Genomic DNA, 20,121 nt, shown 5'->3' with positions numbered 1-20,121 from the left:
GGGCACTGTAATTGCCGTGACAGTCACTGGCCAGGCAAAGCTGCAGGTGCCAACAGTCCAAAGGATCTTGGGCCAAATGCTTAAGAGAGCTGCCTGATGGGCCAACAAGGGTGATGCTCACCTGGATCTGGTACCAACGAAGAAGGAAGAGATGGTGAGGGATGTGAACATGAGTGTCCATCTTGGCTGTTGTGACCAGGACACAGTGGGGTCCCAGGCACCAGAGGGGAGAGAGGAATGACAGCAGCAGAGCACAGGCTGGTGGGCTCCAGAGGAGAAGACTTTGACATACTAGGGGATGGCAGGTAGAGCTGGTGATGTGGTAAAGTCATGGAGGGTGAAGGAGCTCAGGAAATCTGATCAGCCTTATAGGACAGGCTGCTCCAAGCACAAGAATGATCTCTCCAAGTACCCATGAAAAGAAGCATTTATCTCATGAGGCTACTCCTTTGAACTGATGGAGCTGCAGAGCACAAAGGCAGCACACAGGAGGTGGAAGCAGGGGAAGCTGCAAAGGAGGAATTTAGAAACCTTGGCCACGGATGTGGGGATGATGACAAAGCTGCCCCGGACTTGATCCCAGAAGGGGAGGCTGAGGGCAGCAAGATGAGCTGACACTGCTTCATTTCCAGCAAAAGAACAGACAGGGTGAATGTGGAACTGCTGCTGAACTTCGTAAGAGTAGAATCAGACAGGACTGGGGTACTTCATGGCTTCTTTGCCTCCCTCTTCACCAGCAAGGTGTCCTGGGACTTTGTTCCTGAAGGCAGGAGTCTGGAGAACACCCAGCAGTGGATGGGGCTCAAGTCAGGGGTGACCTGAGCAAACTCAGATGCCATTACAGAACAGGAGATTCGTCACTTGACCAGCTCCCTGAACACAAGTATCGCTGTGCTGTGGCACCTGAGATTCCCAGGAACACCCACCTCTTGGTCCAGAGTTGTGTGATTCCTCTTGAGGTGTCCTGGACTGAAAGCTCTCTAATCGTGCACACCAGACTTGAAGCCTTTAGGAAAATGTTGCACAGTGCCTTGGCTTGTAAGAGCATTTTCGATGTTAATGAGCCCTCTGCTGCCATGATCCTGAACTGCAGCTACTGAAACAATGAACAAACCTCTCATGAAGTGAAAGGCAGAAGCAAACCCCAAGTTTCTGAGGGTGTTTGGGACCCCATGAAGGGCCATCACTGACACAGCTGTGAAGGAAACAACCAGTGCAGGTCCCTGTCCCTGGAGGCTGGTGAAGGAAAGACTTGGAGACACTGGTTACAGGCGGTGAGGGCCATGTGGAGGTGGCTCTGATGCCATGTCAGCCCTTGATGCTTGTTCATCTCCAGAATGGCTGAGACCTGACCCCTGGGACCTGGTAGATCTTTCTCAAATATTTATCAAGGTTTTTCCTGCGGACAGTGTGTTTTGTATTTTGGGAGCTGGTTTTATGTGAACTGCTGTTGCTTTAACTGCAAGGCTGTGGTTTTCTGTGGAGCTGCAAATGCCTGTGAGTTCCTCATAACTCATCCAGCTTCTTTCATACACCTGGCAATGGTCACCAATCACCTGAGCTGTCCCAGTCCCAAACTTGCTTGAATCCTCTATTTGGATCCATACCCATCACTCCAGGAGGTTCATGGATCTACCAGGCTCATGGATGATTCCTGAGGTCCATCGAAGTGTGGGCAGTGTAAGAGAGGAGCAGAGCAGGGTCAGCTCATGGGCCATGACTGAGCACAAACACCCCAGCAGCAGCCATTCCCCACCTCCCAGTCACAGCCATGCCCACAGGATGCAAATGTCACTGCCATACATGAGTAGCCCAAGAGAGGACTTTCTTCCTTCCATATTGCCAGGAAAATCTTCCTCCTATTCCTCCTCCACCTGCAGACATCAACTGCTTTCCATTTCTGGGCTCAGACATGGCTGGAAGGGTTCACTGAAGCCATCAGCCATCTCATTGCTTCTCCCTGACATGTCCTAACCCTCTCCCACACCTACACATGGCCAAGCACGGCTGCTCAGGGTCTCCCACTCTTTAGAAGAGGCCTTGAGCTTCTTGGTTCTTCATGGTGATAATAATAAACTTCTTTGCTCTCTGCAGTGTTCATGGTGAGCTTTCTTGTCCATAACAGCCCCTTTATGGCCCTGTCTTACTAAATGGTTGTCTTTGTATGATCATCTGTGCAGAAAGGGCAGTCACAGGACAGCACCCAATATGTCAAAACTGATGCCGAGGGAAATGCCGTAAAGCCCTGATGAGTTCCCCCTGTGTCTGTGTCTCTCCTGGAAGGAGTCTGTCCCGAGAAGGGGACCCAGCTCCTGTCACTCTCTGCACAGGCACATGAGCAGTGTCCATGCACCTGAGGAGGAACAGGGTGACTTTTGCAAGACCACCCTTCATCTGAACCACTTAGATACGTGCTTGTGTATGGGGTATGAAGCCTTATAGTGCCAATACCTATTTAATTGTCATTGCCAGAGGGGCTACAACAGTTGCAGAATGCTATTTTACAGATATTTAAATATAAGCATGTTAAACTCATTCTTGAAAAACTGACGTTCCTAGACATTTGAAGGATAATTCTTGCCTTTTAGCATGCTTATCCACTGAAAGCCACCGGTTTTGCATCTTCAGGAAATGGGATGCCAGAGTTCAAGGGCAGGATGGTTTGGGCTCTGTGCTGGGATCTGGAAACTGAAACGTGCTCCCATCTCCCAACCCCCTGCCCTCCTCAGTGAGGGTGTGAGACATTCTGCCAGCGAGGGCTGAACTCACAGTCATGACCAGTATCTTATGTCCAACTGCAGCCAATGGTGTCCTGACAGCTCAGGATTGGAGCTTCCATTGCTGGAGGTATTTTAAAGAATTGGAGATGTGGCACTTACGGATACTGTTTAGTGGTGGTCTTGGCACTGTTTGATTTACAGTTGGACTCCGTGTTCTTAAGGGTCTTTTCCAGCCTCAGTGATTCTATGATTCTATGATTTGGTTTGAAACCATTTCAATTCCGTCACCTCCAGCTTCCCTCAGAGGCTGCTGTTGTGTGGCACAGCTGTCCTGGCTCTCCAGGCAGGTTGGGCATTGGTTTGGTGCCTGCATTGGCAGTTTTCCCCTTCCTGGGGTAAAAGGCTGTTGAGGAGAGACAGTTGTAGAGGTTTGGGTCACAGGGGTTTGGAGCAATCCTTTCAAAATCTGAGCAGGCTGAGCTTTGGTACAAAGGCACAAAGGACACCAGAATCTTTATGTGGTGTGCACTGACACACACTGTCACCTGCATTCCCAGTCTCTGCAGTCCCAGCTGTGCAGCAGAGTCTGGGGTTCTGAGCTCCCTTCATCTGCCCTGTGTGACACCTGTAAAATGGAACTACCCCAGTCAAATGGCTGGTTTTGATTATCTTCACAGCCTAAAGCACCACCTGGATCAGGAGACAAGTCACCCTCCTGTGAGCAGCCTCCTGGCCTCCTGTCCCACCCAGCAAAGCCTCTGCCCTCAGGGCCGGGGGCTCCAAGGCATGAAGCAGCTCCTGTGCAGCCAGAGCTCCAGTTCCTCTGCAGAGCACAGGGGCTGAGAGCAGCTGCCCGGCAATGTTGGTGTCTGGGAGGTGGCTGCACAGCTGGGGAAGGGTGACGCTGTCTGAGTGCCCGGCTGCCTCTGCCCTGGCCTTTCTCACACCCACCCTCACCGCATTGTCCTTCTTGCTCCCCTGCTCTGGGTCACTGCTGTTGGGATCTTGTTCTTGCTCTCAGGCTCTCTGGGGATGGCAGTTTCAGCTGCAGAGTCACAGTCTGACCTTGTGGGTCCTTTCCTGCAGGTGTGTCCATGGGAACACGTGTCCCAGCTTTGCTCTGCTCTCTGGGCTGTGGGCAATGCAGTCTGTGGGGCTGGGGAATGAGCTGAGTCTCCTTCAATCAAATGCCATCATTAGGATTCTTGGCTGTTTCCTTCCAAGCTCTGAGATTTCCTCCAGGATGCAAACCTGTCCTATAGCACTTCAGCATTATCTGAATTCACCACAGAGAAGTGCAGAAATTCTACTATGGATGAAATGCTTTTGGGTTTGTGAAATCTGCCGTGTGTGTCCTGGGCTAAATGTGGGGAGCTGAGGCCTTAAGAAAGGGTGAGACATGTTGTGGTCTGAGGTGGATCCCTCTTCTCCATAGCTCCCAGTGGCTTTTCAGGGTAACATGGGAGTGTGATCAGGCTCCATCTCAGAAAGGTGTCTGCCCAGGGCAACTGGACCAAGACAGAGGGACAGAGCAGCTGCCCTCACTCTGCACTGACCCACAGGCATCCTCTGGTCTCACAGGACTCGTTCTGTTGTCCCTGAGTGCAGCAGAAATGCTGAGGGTTTCTGACACCCAACAACACTCTGCAGTGAATATGGTGGGAGATGTAAAAATCCTGGAACTCCCAAACTGCCTTCACCATCTCTGTTCCTTATGAATGGGAAAGCAAGTGCTGACAGCTCTTCTGTGTTAGCAGAACCAGGACAGTCCCCACCGTTCCCATGGCCCCATTTCTGCAGAGCTGGGCTGACTTATTGAGGGCCCATGGGCAGAGGCCCTGCTCTTGGTTGCACATTTTCCAGCACCAAGCAGGGCTCCAGCCACAGTGCTGAAGGATGTTGTCCTAGAAAAACAAAAGGGTGTCTGTATGTGACAGGGGAGTGTCTATAGGAGTTGGTTTTATTTTTGTCAGAGAACTCTTCCCTGGATTCTCACTCTTTTTTTATTTTTCTCATGACAGCGCCCCATGTCCAGGAAAAGCAAATGTCCAACAGCAGCTCCATCACCCAGTTCTTCCTCCTGCCATTCAGAGATATACGGGAGCTGCAGCTCTTGCACTTCTGGCTCTTCCTGGGCATCTACCTGGCTGCCCTCCTGGGCAACGGCCTCATCATCACCACCATAGCCTGGGAACAGCACCTCCACACCCCCATGTACTTCTTCCTGCTCAACCTCTCCCTCCTCGACCTGGGCTCCATCTCCATCACTGTCCCCAAATCCATGGCCAACTCTCTGTGGGATTCCAGGGTCATTTCCTACGCAGGATGTGCTGCCCAGCTCTTTTTTTTCATGTTCTTTGCTACAGCAGAGTATTCTCTCCTCACCATCATGTCCTACGACCGCTACGTTGCCATCTGCAAACCCCTGCACTACGGGACCCTCCTGGGCAGCAGAGCTTGTGTCCACATGGCAGCAGCTGCCTGGGCCACTGGGTTTCTCTATGCTCTGCTGCACACGGCCAATACATTTTCACTGCCACTGTGCAAGGGCAATGCCCTGGGCCACTTCTTCTGTGAAATCCCCCAGATCCTCAAACTCTCCTGCTCAGACACCTACCTCAGGGAACTTGGGCTTCTTGTGGTCAGTGCCTGTTTAGCATTTGTGTGTTTTGTGTTCATTGTGCTGTCCTATGTTCAGATCTTCAGGGCCGTGCTGAGGATCCCCTCTGAGCAGGGACAGCACAAAGCCTTTTCCACCTGCCTCCCTCACCTGGCCGTGGTCTCTCTGTTCATCAGCTCTGCCATGTTTGCCCACCTGAAGCCCCCATCCATTTCCTCCCCTTCACTGGATCTGGTGGTGTCTGTTCTGTACTCAGTGGTGCCTCCAGCAGTGAACCCCCTCATCTACAGCATGAGGAACAGGGAACTGAAGGAGTCTATAGGGAAACTGATGATTGTTCGCTTTTCTAAAGCAGTAATGAATTGACCTTCTTCTTCTGCATGTCACTTGTAATATTACGCACTACTAGTTCAAACATTATTTGTCTTCTTATGGCTGTGTCCATATCTACCTGTCTGGTGTGTCCCGTAGTGTTTGTGTGAATAAAGAGCCATACTCTCTGTGTGTTTAAATGAAATAAAGGACCCTGCACTGACTTGTTTGGTCTCTCTGAGATCTGTGGAGCTGCAAGAGCCATGTCTGTGTGCTGAGTGAGCAGGAGCCACCCTGAGCTGGGTCTTCCTCCCATCCTGACCAGTATGAGTCTGCGGACTCACCCCATGGCCCTGGGCACCACAGCCCACTTGCTCTGCTGAGCAGCACCACCAGCTCGGGGCTGTATGGAGCATGGGAAAGGGGTGCAGGAACAGCTGGCCAGGTCAGCACAGATCAGCTCTATTGAGAAAGGGCTCTGTGGGGATATGGGATGTTCCAGGAGAAGACTGGGGCACTGTATGTGTGCAGAAAAGACACGGAAAGAGAAACCCTTTGCTGCAGGTGGCAGCTTGGGGCAGGTGGCCCTGGCACTGTGGCAGCAGGGCCTTCCTGAGGATCCCCTAGGCCAAACGTCTCATGCTGTCCTGGGGGGCAAGTCTGGACCTGGGTCTGCAAGCTGCCTGGGCTGGAGATCCTCTCAGCGTGCTGGCTGGATGAACATTCTCACTGTCCTTCATTCTCACTGGTCCCCACTGCTGTGGGACCAGTTCCAGTGTGGCTGCTCTGCTGGACTGGGCTGGGGAGAGGGCAGGGGGCTGGCACAATTCAGGAGGGGGTGGGAGGGCTGAACTGGCAAATGCCCCAGAGAAGAAAACACCAGTGAAGAGCTGAAGTGTGTGAGTGTGCAGGGCTGGCACACAGCAGTGTCCCATCCCAGCCAGGTCTCCTGGGAGAGCCCTGAAGGACCAGCAGAGCAGGGTCTGGTGTGTGCCCATGTTCATGTGACTGTCCTGGGGCAGCTTCCCCAGTCATCACAGACTAGCCCCTCCAAACCACCATTTCCTGCACTGGCCCTTCACCCCAGCTGAGAGAGGTTGTTCATCCCTCAACACAAGGACACTAAGTCAGAATCCAGTGTTTCCATTGTACGGATGAGATATGAGCATGCATATCATGTACGTAAATTCTGGGTCCTGCACTTGGGTCTCCACAACCCCATGAATGCTGCAGCCTTGGGGAAGAGTGGCTGAAAAGCTGCCTGGTGGAAAGGGATCTGGGGTGTTGACTGACACCAACTGAACATGAGCCAGTGTGTGCCCAGCTGGCCGAAAAGGCCACCAGCATCCTGGCTTGTATCAAGGATAGTGTGGCCAGTGGGACTAGAGTAGTGATTGTGCCACTGTTCTTGGCAATAGTGAGGCCCCACCTTGAATCCTATGTTCACTTTTGGGTCCCTCATCATAAGAAGGACAGTGAGGCACTACAGAGAGTGCAGAGGAGGTGATGAAGCTGCTGAGGGGCTGGAGCACAAATGTGATGAGGAGCAGTTGAGGGAGCTGGGGCTGCTCAGCCTCGAGAACAGGAGGCTGAGGGGAGACCTTCTCACTCTCTGCAACTGCCTGAAAGGAGGTTGGAGCATGGAGGGTGTTGGTCTCTTCTCCCAAGTAGCAAGTGATGGGACAAGAGGAAATGGCTGCAATTTGCACCAGGGGAGGTTTCCTGTCTGTTATGTCAGCCTTGCCTGTGATTCTGGAGTGTGTTTTCAAAATGACAGTGCAACCGAGGAGGTCCTGGCATCCATCAAACCCATCTTCAAGAAAGGCAGGAAGGAGAGTTGGGAGAGTCACAGGATGGTCAGCCTGCCTCTGTCCCTGGGAAGGGGATGGGACAAGTCCTCCTGCAGCCATCTGCAGGCACGTGAAAGGAAAGAAAGGGACTTGTGAAACAAAATGGGCAGGGGAAAGAAACGCATGTTGTGTGTGTGAAATTGTGCCAGGCCTTGGACATGGTCTCTTGTGGTGTCCTTATAGCTGGATTGGTGCTGTCTGGGCTGAAGAACTGGATGCTTGGTGGGAAGTTGACTGAAATATCAAGCCCAAATATAATCTGTGATGCAGTGTCCTCTGTGCAGTTACTTGTGTCATCCCTCAGTGACCAGCATTTGGGCCAAAACTGCTGAAGGTCTTTATTCTTCCTTCTGTGCTGTGATCCAGATGACACAAAGCTGAGCGGAGACCTTGAACAACCTCACCTGGTCACCCTGCTTTGGGAAAGAGAGTGAAACAAGATGATGCTCAGGGCTCTCTTCAAACCTGACTGACTCTCTGATTCAATGAATCTTTCCCCTGGACATGTTTTTGAAGATGGAATATCTGCAGAAAAACAACAACAAACAACAACAACAACCAGCAGCTCAAGGATGTCCTGTGGAAAGTCTTATCTTAGTCTGTTATGAAGCAACAAACTGCCCATCTGCTTCTATATAGAAGTTTTAATGAAACTAATTATAGGTGCAGCCTGTCATCTCTATATTTTCTTGGTGGTGTTTTTTAAATTGTGATAATGCTGCCATCCCCTTTCAAATTGCTTTTCTGCTTTTCTTTTATAATCACTGACCATGCTCTTTGTGTCTTTAAACAAAATAAAGAGCCCTGTACTGACTCTTTATCATGGGATCCTTTCACGAAGGCCTTTTTGGAGGTGCAGAGGCAGTTCCTGTGTGCATGGGAGGAGGGAAAAAGAGCTGGAAGGGAGCACCAGCACTTGGTCTTCCAGAGCTGTTCTGGTTCCACTCCCCCACTCTCCTTCTCATCCCTTGTGTTGGTGCAAGGCCTGAGTGCTCTGGCAGCTTGGTCCCCGTCCTGCTGTGTGTCAGTGCTGTGAGCGCAGGCAGGGACAGGCAATGGGCACTTGTGTCACAGAGCTGGCCTTTGTAACAGTACTTCTATAAAGAACAGTGATCTTCCTAGGGTAGTGTCAGAAGACTTTGGACTTCTTGAACCCTGGGGGTTCCATGAAGGCCTGTGGGACAGACAGTGTCTCAAGATCACTTCACATTGGGAGGAACAGCCCATGGGAAACCACCCAATGGGATCTTCTTCCTTAAACTGAGGTCCCCATGTCCATTCCACATGATGTGGGACATCTCAGATGAGTGCAGAGCAGGGTGACAACCACAGGGCTGAGGTGTCTCCCATCCCTTTGGAGTAGCAACAGGACGCCAGAGAGAAACTGAGACTATGGCCTCTATGTGTAAAAGGGAGAGACTCTGTCTCTGAGCATCCCTGGGTGCAGAAGGAGTCCAAGAGGCCAGCTCAGATGTGGACACCTGACAGAACCCTGACATTTCTGTGTGTGACTCCAGGAACAAACCCCACTGGATCAGTGAGATTCATCTCAGCTGCCTTGGACAGGATCTTTTCAAATGCTCCAGTCTGCTCTGTCACCCTTTCTTGTGATTCCAGGTTGTGATGTCAAAAGGGCCATAGAAACCAGAATGGTTTTTGGGTCCTTAGAAATCTCAGACCTCAAACCCATCTTCAAGATGAGCAGGAATAGGAACTGGGAGAATGACAGGCTGGCCACCCTTCCTCCCATCTTGGGAAGGGAATGGGACACGTCCTCCTGCAGCCATTTCCAGGAATGTGAAGGACAAGGAAGGGATTGCTGAACCCAAATGGATGGGGGAAAGAAAGGCATGTTGTGTACAGAGTGTTTGCAAGGCTCAGCCATGGTCTCCTTCTGGCCAGAGTGGTGCTGATGGGGCTCAAGAAGTGGATGCTACGTGGGAAGTTGGCTGAACCATCAAGCCCAAACATCATCAGTGGTACAAAGTCCTCTGTGCAGCCAGTTACCGGTGTCATCTCTCAGTGACCAGCACTTGGGACAACACTGTTGAACATCTTTATTCTCCCCTTCTGAGATGTAACACAGTGCACTTTCAGTGCCTTTGAGGATGATGCAAACCTGTGTGGAGGCCTTGAGCAACCTCACCTGGTTCACCCTGCCGTGAGCTGGACAGTGAGACGAGTGAGACGAGAGCTCTCTGCAAACCTGAGGTTTTCTCTGATTTGACAGAATTTTTGCCTTGGAGAGGTTTCTGGAGAGAGAATAGGTGGAAGAATAGTAAAAAAAAAAAAAAAAAAAAAAAAAAAAAAAGGAGAAAAGTAAAAGGGGATTACTAGAAGGCATTAACATCAATACAGCAGTTCCAGTGAGGAGTGCTTTTCACTCACATTGTTAGTAGAAAATATATTTGACAAATTTGAACACAGAGAGGAAGGGAGATGGGTGTCTGCAGCCTGCAGTGAAAGAGGGGCAGGTGCAGGACTGTGTAGAACACACTTCAGTCTTGGTCAGGTCCTGGGTGCTAAGGAGGGGGATGGATGGGTGTGGTATTTTGAGGTGAGTAGGAAGCCAATGGCTGTGGAGGGGACTGTGAGGTCACTTCGGCCTCTGCAGGGGATAGGCCAACAGCAGGAACATGGTTGGGAAAGGACTGTGAGGTCACACATACGAGACGAGCAATCGGGCCCAATCAGCACGGCTTTGTGAAAGGCAGGGCCAGCTTGACCAGCCTGATCTCCTTCTATGACAAGGTGACCGGCTGAGCAGATGAGGGAAAGTCTGTCGTGGGGAGTGAATCCGCCACACAGGCTGTGGGTGTTGTGTCCTTAGACTGCAGTAAAGCCTTTGACACCGTATCCCACAGCATCTCCTGGAGAAGCTGCAGCTCATGGCCTGAATGGTGTATCTGCGATGGGTAAAGAACTGGCTGGAAGGCATTTTGTCCCCCTGGAGCCATTTGTTCACTTCCTGTTCATATGGGCATCCCACGAATGCATCACTGCTCTCTACCCCAGTGTGGACAAGCACAAGGTCTTCTCCACCTGAACCTCTCACCAATGCCACTGTTTTCTACAGCACCTTCATCCTTGACTGTGGGATGCCCAGAACAGCCCTCCCAAGACAGTTTGACAAAGCCTTTTTTCTGCACCATCCCCACATCCCTGCTCAATCCCCTCATGTACAGCTTAAGGACCAGAAAGGTTGGGTGTAAGTGGAGCATTGACAAAAATGGTCAGGAAGGCTTTGAGGTTCACAGAGAGCCCATCAACATGTTGACCTGCTGCTCTCTTCTGAACAGGCCCAGAAGACCTGGACAGGATTTGCTGTGTCCCAGAAACTCGCCTGGAAGGTTGGGATATGGAGAAAAGGTTTGGTCTGGGAAGGGACAGACAGGTGTTTGTGGAACTGGCTGGTGTGACCGTGAGACATCTCTCAAACCTCTCAGAAAAGTCCTGGCTCTCAGGGAGGTTGCATGGTCCTCTGAGGAAGAAAATATCAAAAATGACTTATCATGGAATCATAGAATAATTGTGGTTGGAAGAGACCCTTAAGATCATCGAGTTCAACCATAACCTAAATCTGGCACTAAACCATGTCCCTAAGAGCCTCATCGATCTGTCTTTTAAACACCTCCAGCGATGCTGACTCCACAGCCTCACTGGGCAGTCTGTTCTGCAGCTTCAAAACCCTTTCCCCAAAGAATTTTTTCCTAATATCCAATCTAAACCTCCCCATGTGCAACTTGAGGCCATTTCCTCTTGTCCTATCACTTGTTATTTGAGAGAGAAGACCAACACCCACCATGATCAAACCTTCTTTCAGGCAGTTGTAGACAGCGACAAGGTCTCCCCTCAGCCTCCTATTCTCAAGGCTGAACAGCCCCAGCTCCCTCAACTGCTCCTCATAAGACTGATGCTCCAGACCCTTCACCAGCCTTGTCGCCCTTCTCTGAACTCTCTCCAGCACCTCAATGTCTTCCTTGCCATGAGAGGCCTAAAACTGACCCCAGGATTCAAGGTGCAGCCTCACCAGTGCCCAGTGCAAAGGGATGATCACTTCTCTAGTCCTGCTAAAGCTCTGATTGAATCAAGGCTTGAACACCTTGGTGTGATCCAGTTTGTGACAGGTTGGACTGCAGACTCCTGAGGTCCCTTCAACCTCAGTTCTCTTATGTTGTTATTATGATGTTGGGCTTTGTTTCTAACTGGAGCAGAGCAGACGATGATGAGGCAGGATCCACCTGTGCTGTAGGTGACCATCTAAACCAACATCTCAGCCAGGGAACCAGCCAACACCTCAGTGTGACTCGCTCTGGGCAAAGTGTGAGGAGTCCTGGGCAGGGAAGGTTCGGAGAGCACGGGGCGCTATGCAAGACACAAAATGATCTTGGCTTCTTGCTTGGAAGCTCATTGTATGTCAGCTAATGTCAATGAAAATTAAAATAAGAACTGAAGACAAAGATCTAAAGCAAAGGAAGGTGCAACATACTCCTCATTTATTTATTTATTTATTTATTTGTTTGTTTTTATGCAATCATTCATCTATTTATTTATTTATTTACTTACTTTTTTATTTATTTATTTATTTAGTAGTCTTTCTAGGAGGGTTACTTTTCTTTGAAAGAGTTTTCCAGAACTGGGCATGGATTTAGGACACAAATGTCTTCAGCTCCAGGGACACAAACACCTGGTGCCAGTGTAGATGCCCTGGAAACCCCTGCCCAGACTCCACCTGCATTGCAAGGTGCTCTGGTCTCCCCAGGTCCTGTGTGCTAGATTGCAATCCCAGGCCAGCACCTCAGGTACAGTGGGGCCCTAAAATGGCACCGGCTGTTCATGGTGACACAACTGATGACTGATGTCTGCCTGGAAAGGTGCACTTCTTTGTTGTTGTTTTTTTGGTTTTGTGGGTTTTTTGTGTGGCTTTCTTTGTTTGTTTTTCTGTGTGTGTTTTTTGTGTTTGCTGTGGTTTTTTGGTTTTTTTGGTGTGTGTTTTTTTGGTGTGATTTCTGGTCTTGTTTTATTTTGCTTGTTTTTGTTTTTTTTTACTTCTTAAAACAAACAAAGGAAAAAAGAAAAGCCACAAAAGTGAATTACTGGGAAGTGTACTAAGGATAGGAGAAGATATACTGGTCTTCCCCTGTACTTCTATTACCAGTACTCTATTATTTCATCTCCCTCATCATTCGGGAGTTTCCACCTCTCCTAATAAAATGTCCATGTCAAAGGACAACTTTCCAGCAGACTCTCTGGACATTTCCCTTCCCAGTGCTCTCAAGATTCTCCTCCACTTGCTCTTTGGTCATTCAGTTTCTCTCAACTGTCTGGTTTCTGCTTCGAGCTTCAGGGAGTTACAAACTTCACCCATTCTTCAGAGCTCTAATTAACATGGCGGTGAACACGTTCATTGTGTTTATTTCTATCCTTTCCTATCTCTCTGACTAAACCAGTTCTTGTGTGGATGTCCCTTGTGGATGGTGGACCTCATCAGATCCAGCTTACACACAGAGCTGAGGAAAGTGTTTTACTGTTTATTAAACTGTGCAGTGTTTACACAGCAGAGCAGGTGGACCTGGTGCACAGGAGCTGCAGCATCTCCTGCAGAGCTCAGTGGAGAAGTCTGATGTGAGGAGAAGTGGTGCAAGTCTCTGGTGGCCAATGAGGGAACCTGCAGACTGGGGGTGGGGGGTGAGGAGTGAGGTTGTTCATACAGTGTCCAGCCTCAAGGGACTGTTCTCCTGCCTGTGCAGATGTCTTCAGGAGACCCTCGGGATCAATTTCCAGTGTAGAATGCTGCTGTCAATTCTTCTACACACTGAAAAATGACAGAAAATTCCCTGGAAAGAAAAAACCCTCCTTTATGAAATCTTCTTTGAAATCTTCATCACTAAGTGTCCCATTGAAACCTCTCCAGTTACTTCTACAAGTCTTGAAGATTTGAATGAAATTACAGAATGAAACATCATTCGTTAGGGCTTTCTGTGTTTTAATAAGCCCCATGGAGTATTTGGTGCTGAGTCCATGAACCTCAGATACCAAGCAGAGACTGAAGAATCTGCTCAAGAAGTCCAAGTCAGAAGCAAACTCCAAAGTACCTTGAAGCATTAATGGGCCCCACTGAGGGCTGTTACTGACAAAGCCTCCCCAGGGACTCGTTAGAGCAGATAATTGGAGGCTGTGATTGCATCAGGCAAAGGCAAAGTGAAGCAGTTCTGATGCTGAGAAAACCCTTGGTTTGTTTGATGAAGGACAATGGCCAAGCCTTGAGCCCCTGCCCCTAGGAATGGAGATCCTGTCCCTCACGTGTGGCTCAGGACTCTTGGTGGGGATGTGGTGAGTGTGATGCCCAGTGCAGGACAATGGTGTGACACTCCATGGGGGTGCAAGGAGACAATGGTGTGCCATGGCCATGACAACCATGTGTCTCCTCTTAGGCCTCGCTGTCAGGGACATCAGTCACAGCCAAGGGGACAAAGACCTTGGTTCTTGCAGGGACATCAGCCACAGCCAAGGGGACAAACACCTTGGCTCTTTCAGGGACATCCAGCCTTCTCAATGCCCTTGGCCATCTCCACCACAGTCCATCCTACACTGTCCCAGGCCTGTGGCTGTTTCCCCACAGGCTGCAGGCACCCCATGTGCTTCCCCACCTTGTTCTCACCCCACTGTGTCCTCACCTGTGCTGCTGTCTGTCCATCCTCACCAGCTGTTCCTGGAAACACAAAGTCATGGCTAATCCAGAGTTCTTCTGAATCACCACAGCACTGTGCTCAGAATGACATTTCTTTATCCTGAGCTCCACTCTGGACCTCCAGAGCTGCAGTTTCTGATGGTTTTCCTTTCTCATGCTGTTTTCCTCTACCGTCTTGTAAAGAGATTTTCAAGATTCCTGAAGCTACTACTACCCTTTCTTGTCATGGTTTTACCACAACCACCAACCAAGACCATGAGAGCTGCTCACATCCTGCTCCCAGTCCCCAGGTGGGATAAGGGAGAGAAATGAAAGGGAAGGGAGAAACTTGTGGGTTTAGGAAAAAAAAATAAAAAAGAAAAAAAGAAAGAAAACAGTGAAAATTATACACTACAAATAATAATATACTAAAATATACATAAAGTAAAATATATGATTCTCAGTGCAATCCCCCATGTAACTCCAGTTGTGCTGAACAGACAGCCCAAAAGAAGAGAGCACCCTGGTCCTGAATAGCTGATCCCAGCAAGAGAAAGTACAAGTGCAAAAGGCAGAGAGGCCCAAGGGCCAACTGAAAAGCAGAAAAACATCATAAAGCGGAACTAACACTGAAATCCCAATAGAATGGAACTTCCAAACAGAGCCAACCAAAGAAGCCGGCAAACCAAAACTAACTGGCTGGAAAAGGCATCTCCAGCTTTATAGTGAGCATGACACCAATGGTAAAGAATAGCTCATTATTGACCTGGATGTCAGTCCAGGTGCTGTCCTGTCTGTGCCCCTTCCTGCCAATTTGCACCTGCAGCTGGACTCCAGAGAAGTCCTTGGTTTCACTGGCAATAGTCCAGGTAAATTAAATAGAAATAGATAAATTAAATTAAGAAAATATACTCAGTGCTATCCCCCGTGTAACTTCGGTCACACAGAACAGCCAGTCCTGCAGAAGGGAGCACCTTGGTCCTGAACAGCCCATCCCAGCAAGAGAGAGCAAAAGGGCAACAGGCAGAAAGGCCCAAAGGCCAACTGTAGAATGGCAGAATGGCAAAAGGCCAAACTGACATCAAACTCCTGACAGAATGAAACTTGTGAATGGAACAACCAAACCAGCTGGAAAACCCAGAGTAACGGATGTAACAAGCCCTAAAAGCTGGCTCCAGCTTTAGACTGAGCATGACGCTAATCATAGGGAATATTTCATTGATCAGCCTGCATGTCAATCCAGGTGCTGTCCTGTCTGTGTCCCCTCCTGCCAATCTGCATCTGCAGCTGGATGGCCAAAGAAGTCCTTGGTTTCCCTGACAACAGCCAAGATATCAGTGAGTTCTGACATTCCTTTCATAGCAAATGGAAAACACTGTAAAGCTGCTAAAATGAAAAATGAACTCTATCCCAGGGAAGAAACAGCGCTATCTCACTATTCTCATAGCAAATCTAACCAAAAGACTGTACTGGATGCGAAGGAAAATGCATGAATAATATTAACTCAGTTTCAGTAAAAACAGCACATTTCCTCAGCCTCCTCTTCACCAGGCTAAAGAAGTTTGGGTCTCTCAACATCTCCACACACGACCCAGACTTTCTCTGGCCACACGACAGCTCCTCCCTGTTCCTCCAAAATGGGGAACCTCACACTGGGACACACCGCTCCAGATGTGACCACACCAGTGCTGAGTCACGATGGACAATAACTGCCCTTTTCTGGGTGCCCACGCTCCTCCCAGTGCAGCCCAATGTGCTCATGGGCATATTCCTGTTTAGCAGCACTGAGAACTGGCTGAACATCCAGGCTCAGAGGGCTGTGAGCAGTGGCACAAAGCGCAGCAGGAGGTACCACGAGGAGCACTAAAGGACACCATATCCCTACCCAAACTCTCCTCCTACAGGTGTCACTTGGCTCCCTGGAACCACCTCAGTGACAAGGGGGAGAGCACTGCCTGTATGGGGTGGAGGAGATGGGGTCTGGAATGAGGGTCCTGGGGCAGTTTCTCATGGTTGTTCACGCAGTGACAAGCTGGGCTGGATATTTGGAGAGAGGAACACTTTCTAGGGGCCTCCAAAGGGCATGGGGATGGTCTACGGTTTCTTGCATGGTGCCTTTTCTGGTGGAGATCACAGAGGCTGCCAGCCCTTTAGAGGACCCAGGACAGGCCTTGTCCTTCCTCTCGTCACAGCTGGACCCCAGTTCTCCTGCTCAGACCCAGCTCAGGAGCCTTGTCTAGGGGTGACTTTCGGGGTAAGGTTGACAAGAGGGGTGCATAAGTTTGTCTTCAGGACATGTGATGAGCACCAGGACCGAAGTACCAGAGCAAAATGATGTGGCTTCTGGGTGAATACTTTCTTCAGTGCAAGACCTGACACAGGGTCTCAGACTTGCTTTCCATGCCACCCTTCATGAAGGATGATGCACTAAGAGATGGCAAGTGGGGGACACCAATCCTTCTCCAACTGCTTCCCAGGCCTGGTGAAGCAGCAGGACAGCAAGGACTTCTGGCCCTGCACCCTAAGCTCTGGGTATAATCTTGGGGCACCTGAACACCAGCATTTTTCTCTCCAAGGCCATTTCCAGCCCAGGTCAGCTCCTGTCTGACCTCCCCCATTCCTCCTCTGATCTGCTCTGGTGCTCCTGGCCCCATCCCTGTGCTCCCCACAGGGTCTCAAACTGGCACTGATGCTCTGCAGAACAGGTTGGCTGCAGAACAATGGGGTGACTTCAGACTGGTTGTGCTGCTCAGTGAGGGACACAGATGCAACTGGATGGGCTGCAATGTCACTGAGCTCATTCCCCGGGGTCTAAAGCTCTAGAATGGGCTCAGAGCATTTCTTGTGACTCCCTGGGGTTTCCACTCATTTTGGTTCAGCAATCCCTTCCTTGTCCTTCAGGTGCCTGGAGATCGGTAAAGGAAGGTGCAGACTATCCCCTTCCCAGGGATGGAGGTAGGCTGACCAGCCCGTAATTCTTCAGATTCTCCTTCCTGCCCTTCTTGAAGGTGAGTTTGACATCGTCCTTTCCCAAGGTCATCAGAACTTCTCTGATTCTGCAGTCACTTTTGAAAGCACAATCCAGAATCATGGACAAGGGTGATGTAGCAGACAGGAGCACTTGCAATGAGCCTGTCCCAGCAGCTGAGATGAATCTCACTGGGCCACTGGGGATTGTTCCTGGAGTCACACACAGAAATGCCAGGGTTACATCAGAGCCAGTCTCAGGAATTCTTATGCACCCAGGGATGCTCAGAGACAGAGTCTGTCCCTTTTACACACACAGGCAGGTGTCGCAGTGTCCCTCTGGCCTCCTGTTGCCACTCCAAAGGGACTGGAGACACTTCAGCCCTGTGGTGTGTCACCCTGCTCTGCACTGAGCTGAGATGTCCCACGTCATGAGGAATGGACACGGGGACCTCAGTTCAAGGAAGAAGAGCCCAGTGGGTGGTTTCCCGTGGGATGTTACTCCCAACGTCAAGTGACCTTGAGACACTGTCCCACAGGCCTTGATGGAACCCCCAGGAAGAGCTGATGCTGTTTGTGCTCACTTAGGTTCATGTCACCTCTCGTACATGATGTGCGTGCTCACGTCTCATCTGTACAATGCAACATGGATTTCTGACCTACTCATTTAGTGTCTCTCCATGGAGGGACAAAGAACTTCTATGAACTGTTGTTTGAGGCCAGTGCTGAATATGGTGGTTGTGAGGGGTCAGTCCATGACAATGCCCTGGGGCAGCTTCTGTGGGGTGTCCAGTGCATAGAGGCACAGCCCAGCCCCTGCTCTGCTGGTCCTGCAGGTCTCTGGCAGGAGGCCTGGCTGTGAGAGGACACTGCTGAGTGCCAGCCCTGCATACATACACTGTTCAGCTGTACAACGGTGTTTTCATCTGTGGCCACTTTTGTAGGAATATGCTTGAGAAAAAAATTTGCAAGAAGATATAAAACATTGTGCACTGCCCTGAGGAGAGCACCTTTCTATCTGGAAAGGCTGTTGTGAGCCCAGCTCTGTCACAGCAGTGCCCATTGCCTGTCCCTGCCTGCGCTCACAGCACTGACACACAGCAGCACGGGGACCAAGCTGCCAGAGCACTCAGGCCTTGCACCAACACAAGGGATGAGAAGGAGAGTGTGGACTGGAACCAGAACAGCTCTGGAAGAACAAGCGCTGGTGCTCCCTGGCAGGGCTGCCAGGCTGGACTCATTTCTCCTCCTCCGATGCACAGGAACTGTCCCTGCAGCTCCAAACAGGTCTTGGAGAAAGGATCCCATGAAAAAGAGTCACTACAGGGCTCTTTAATTTGTTTAAATACACAAAGGGCACAGTCAGTGGTTATAAAAGCACAGCAGACAGTGAATTTGAAAGGGGATGACAACATGATCACAATAGAAACACCACCACCAACAACAAATAGAGATGACAGGCCAGGCCTGAAATCAGTTACATTAAAACTGCTATGCAGAAGGAGATGGGCAGTTTGCTGCTTCAGGAATTAATCCAGTCATCAGTTTCCACATGGCATCCTTGAGCTCCTGGTTCCTCATGCTGTAGATGAGGGGGTTCACTGCTGGAGGCACCACCGAGTACAGAACAGACACCACCAGATCCAGGGATGGGGAGGAGATGGAGGGGGGCTTCAGGTAGGCAAACATGGCAGTGCTGACATACAGGGAGACCACGGCCAGGTGAGGGAGGCAGGTGGAAAAGGCTTTGTGCCGTCCCTGCTCAGAGGGGATCCTCAGCACGGCCCTGAAGATCTGCACATAGGATACCATGATGAACACAAAACACCCAAATGCTACTAAAAGACTAACCACAATAAGCCCAAGTTCCTTGATGTAGGTGTTGGAGCAGGAGAGCTTGAGGATCTGGGGGATTTCACAGAAGAACTGGCCCAGGGCATTGCCCTTGCACAGTGGCAGTGAAAATGTATTGGCCGTGTGCAGCAGAGCATTGAGAAACCCAGTGGCCCAGGCAGCTGCTGCCATGTGGACACAAGCTCTGCTGCCCAGGAGGGTCCTGTAGTGCATGGGTTTGCAGATGGCAACGTAGCGGTCGTAGGACATAATGGTGAGAAGAAAATACTCTGCTGCAATACAAAGGAGAAACATAAATACTTGTGCAGCACATCCCAAAACTGAGATGGCTTTGGTACTCCAGAGGGAGCTGGCCAAGGACTTGGGGAGAATAGTAGAGATGCAGCCCAGGTCGAGGAGGGCGAGGTTGAGCAGGAAGAAGTACATGGGGGTGTGGAGGTGCTGGTCCCAGGCTATGGTGGTGATGATGAGGCCGTTGCCCAGGAGGGCAGCCAGGTAGATGCCCAGGAAGAGCCAGAAGTGCAAGAGCTGCAGCTCCCGTGTGTCTGTGAACGGCAGGAGGAGGAACTGGGTGATGGAGCTGCTGTTGGACATTTGCTGCCTGTGGGCGTGAGGACCTGTGCAAGGAGCAAAAGACTGTGACAAGTTAGGGGAGACATCTCTGAAGAAAATAAATGGGCTGTTTCTCATGGAAAACCCCGTCCACAATGGAGGGATGTTTCTGCTCATTCTCTCTTTCTACCAAGTGAGAAAAACAGTTCATCACAGTTTAAAATGCAGTTGGGCATGCAGTTTCCATGAACACAGCTCTGGGGCAAGACCCCCTGAGGTGGTGTCAGAACAAAAACTGACCCACACTCCCACCCCAACCCCAGAGAGCAAGAGCACCAGGGACAGGTGGAGAAACAGGGAAGGACACTGCAGTGCTACCAGAAAATAAAGCAAGGACAGAAAGGCAGAAGGGCACGCTGTGGAACCTTCTCCTTACCCGGCTGTGCTGCTGCCACTCACATAGTGACACTGTAGAGCAAGTACTTTTAGCACCTTATTTGTGCACCACGTTCCAGGAACCCTTCCCCTGGAGGTCCAGCTGCTGAGGTGGAGACTGGTGACCTGGACCCCATTGCT

General features: G+C 50.3%; 1 protein-coding gene across 1 annotated transcript; it reads left to right on the top strand.

Moving 5' to 3' along the window:
- The first annotated feature begins 4,764 nt into the window (after positions 1 to 4,764).
- LOC136116264 (olfactory receptor 14J1-like) lies at positions 4,765 to 5,706 on the top strand. The gene has a single exon (XM_065862461.1). The coding sequence runs from the start codon at positions 4,765 to 4,767 to the stop codon at positions 5,704 to 5,706; it is 942 nt and encodes a 313-aa protein (XP_065718533.1).
- Positions 5,707 to 20,121: the final 14,415 nt, after the last annotated feature.

The sequence above is a fragment of the Patagioenas fasciata genome, chromosome 6 (genome assembly GCF_037038585.1).
Source record: "Patagioenas fasciata isolate bPatFas1 chromosome 6, bPatFas1.hap1, whole genome shotgun sequence".
Classification (NCBI taxonomy): Eukaryota; Metazoa; Chordata; class Aves; order Columbiformes; family Columbidae; genus Patagioenas; species Patagioenas fasciata.
The sequence above is the reverse complement of the archived record's forward strand: the minus strand, read 5'-3'. Positions and strand labels throughout refer to the sequence as shown.

Bases quoted from the DNA above. Each gene is read 5' to 3' on its own strand.
- LOC136116264 (XM_065862461.1), top strand. From the start codon at position 4,765: ATGTCCAACAGCAGCTCCATCACCCAGTTCTTCCTCCTGCCATTCAGA.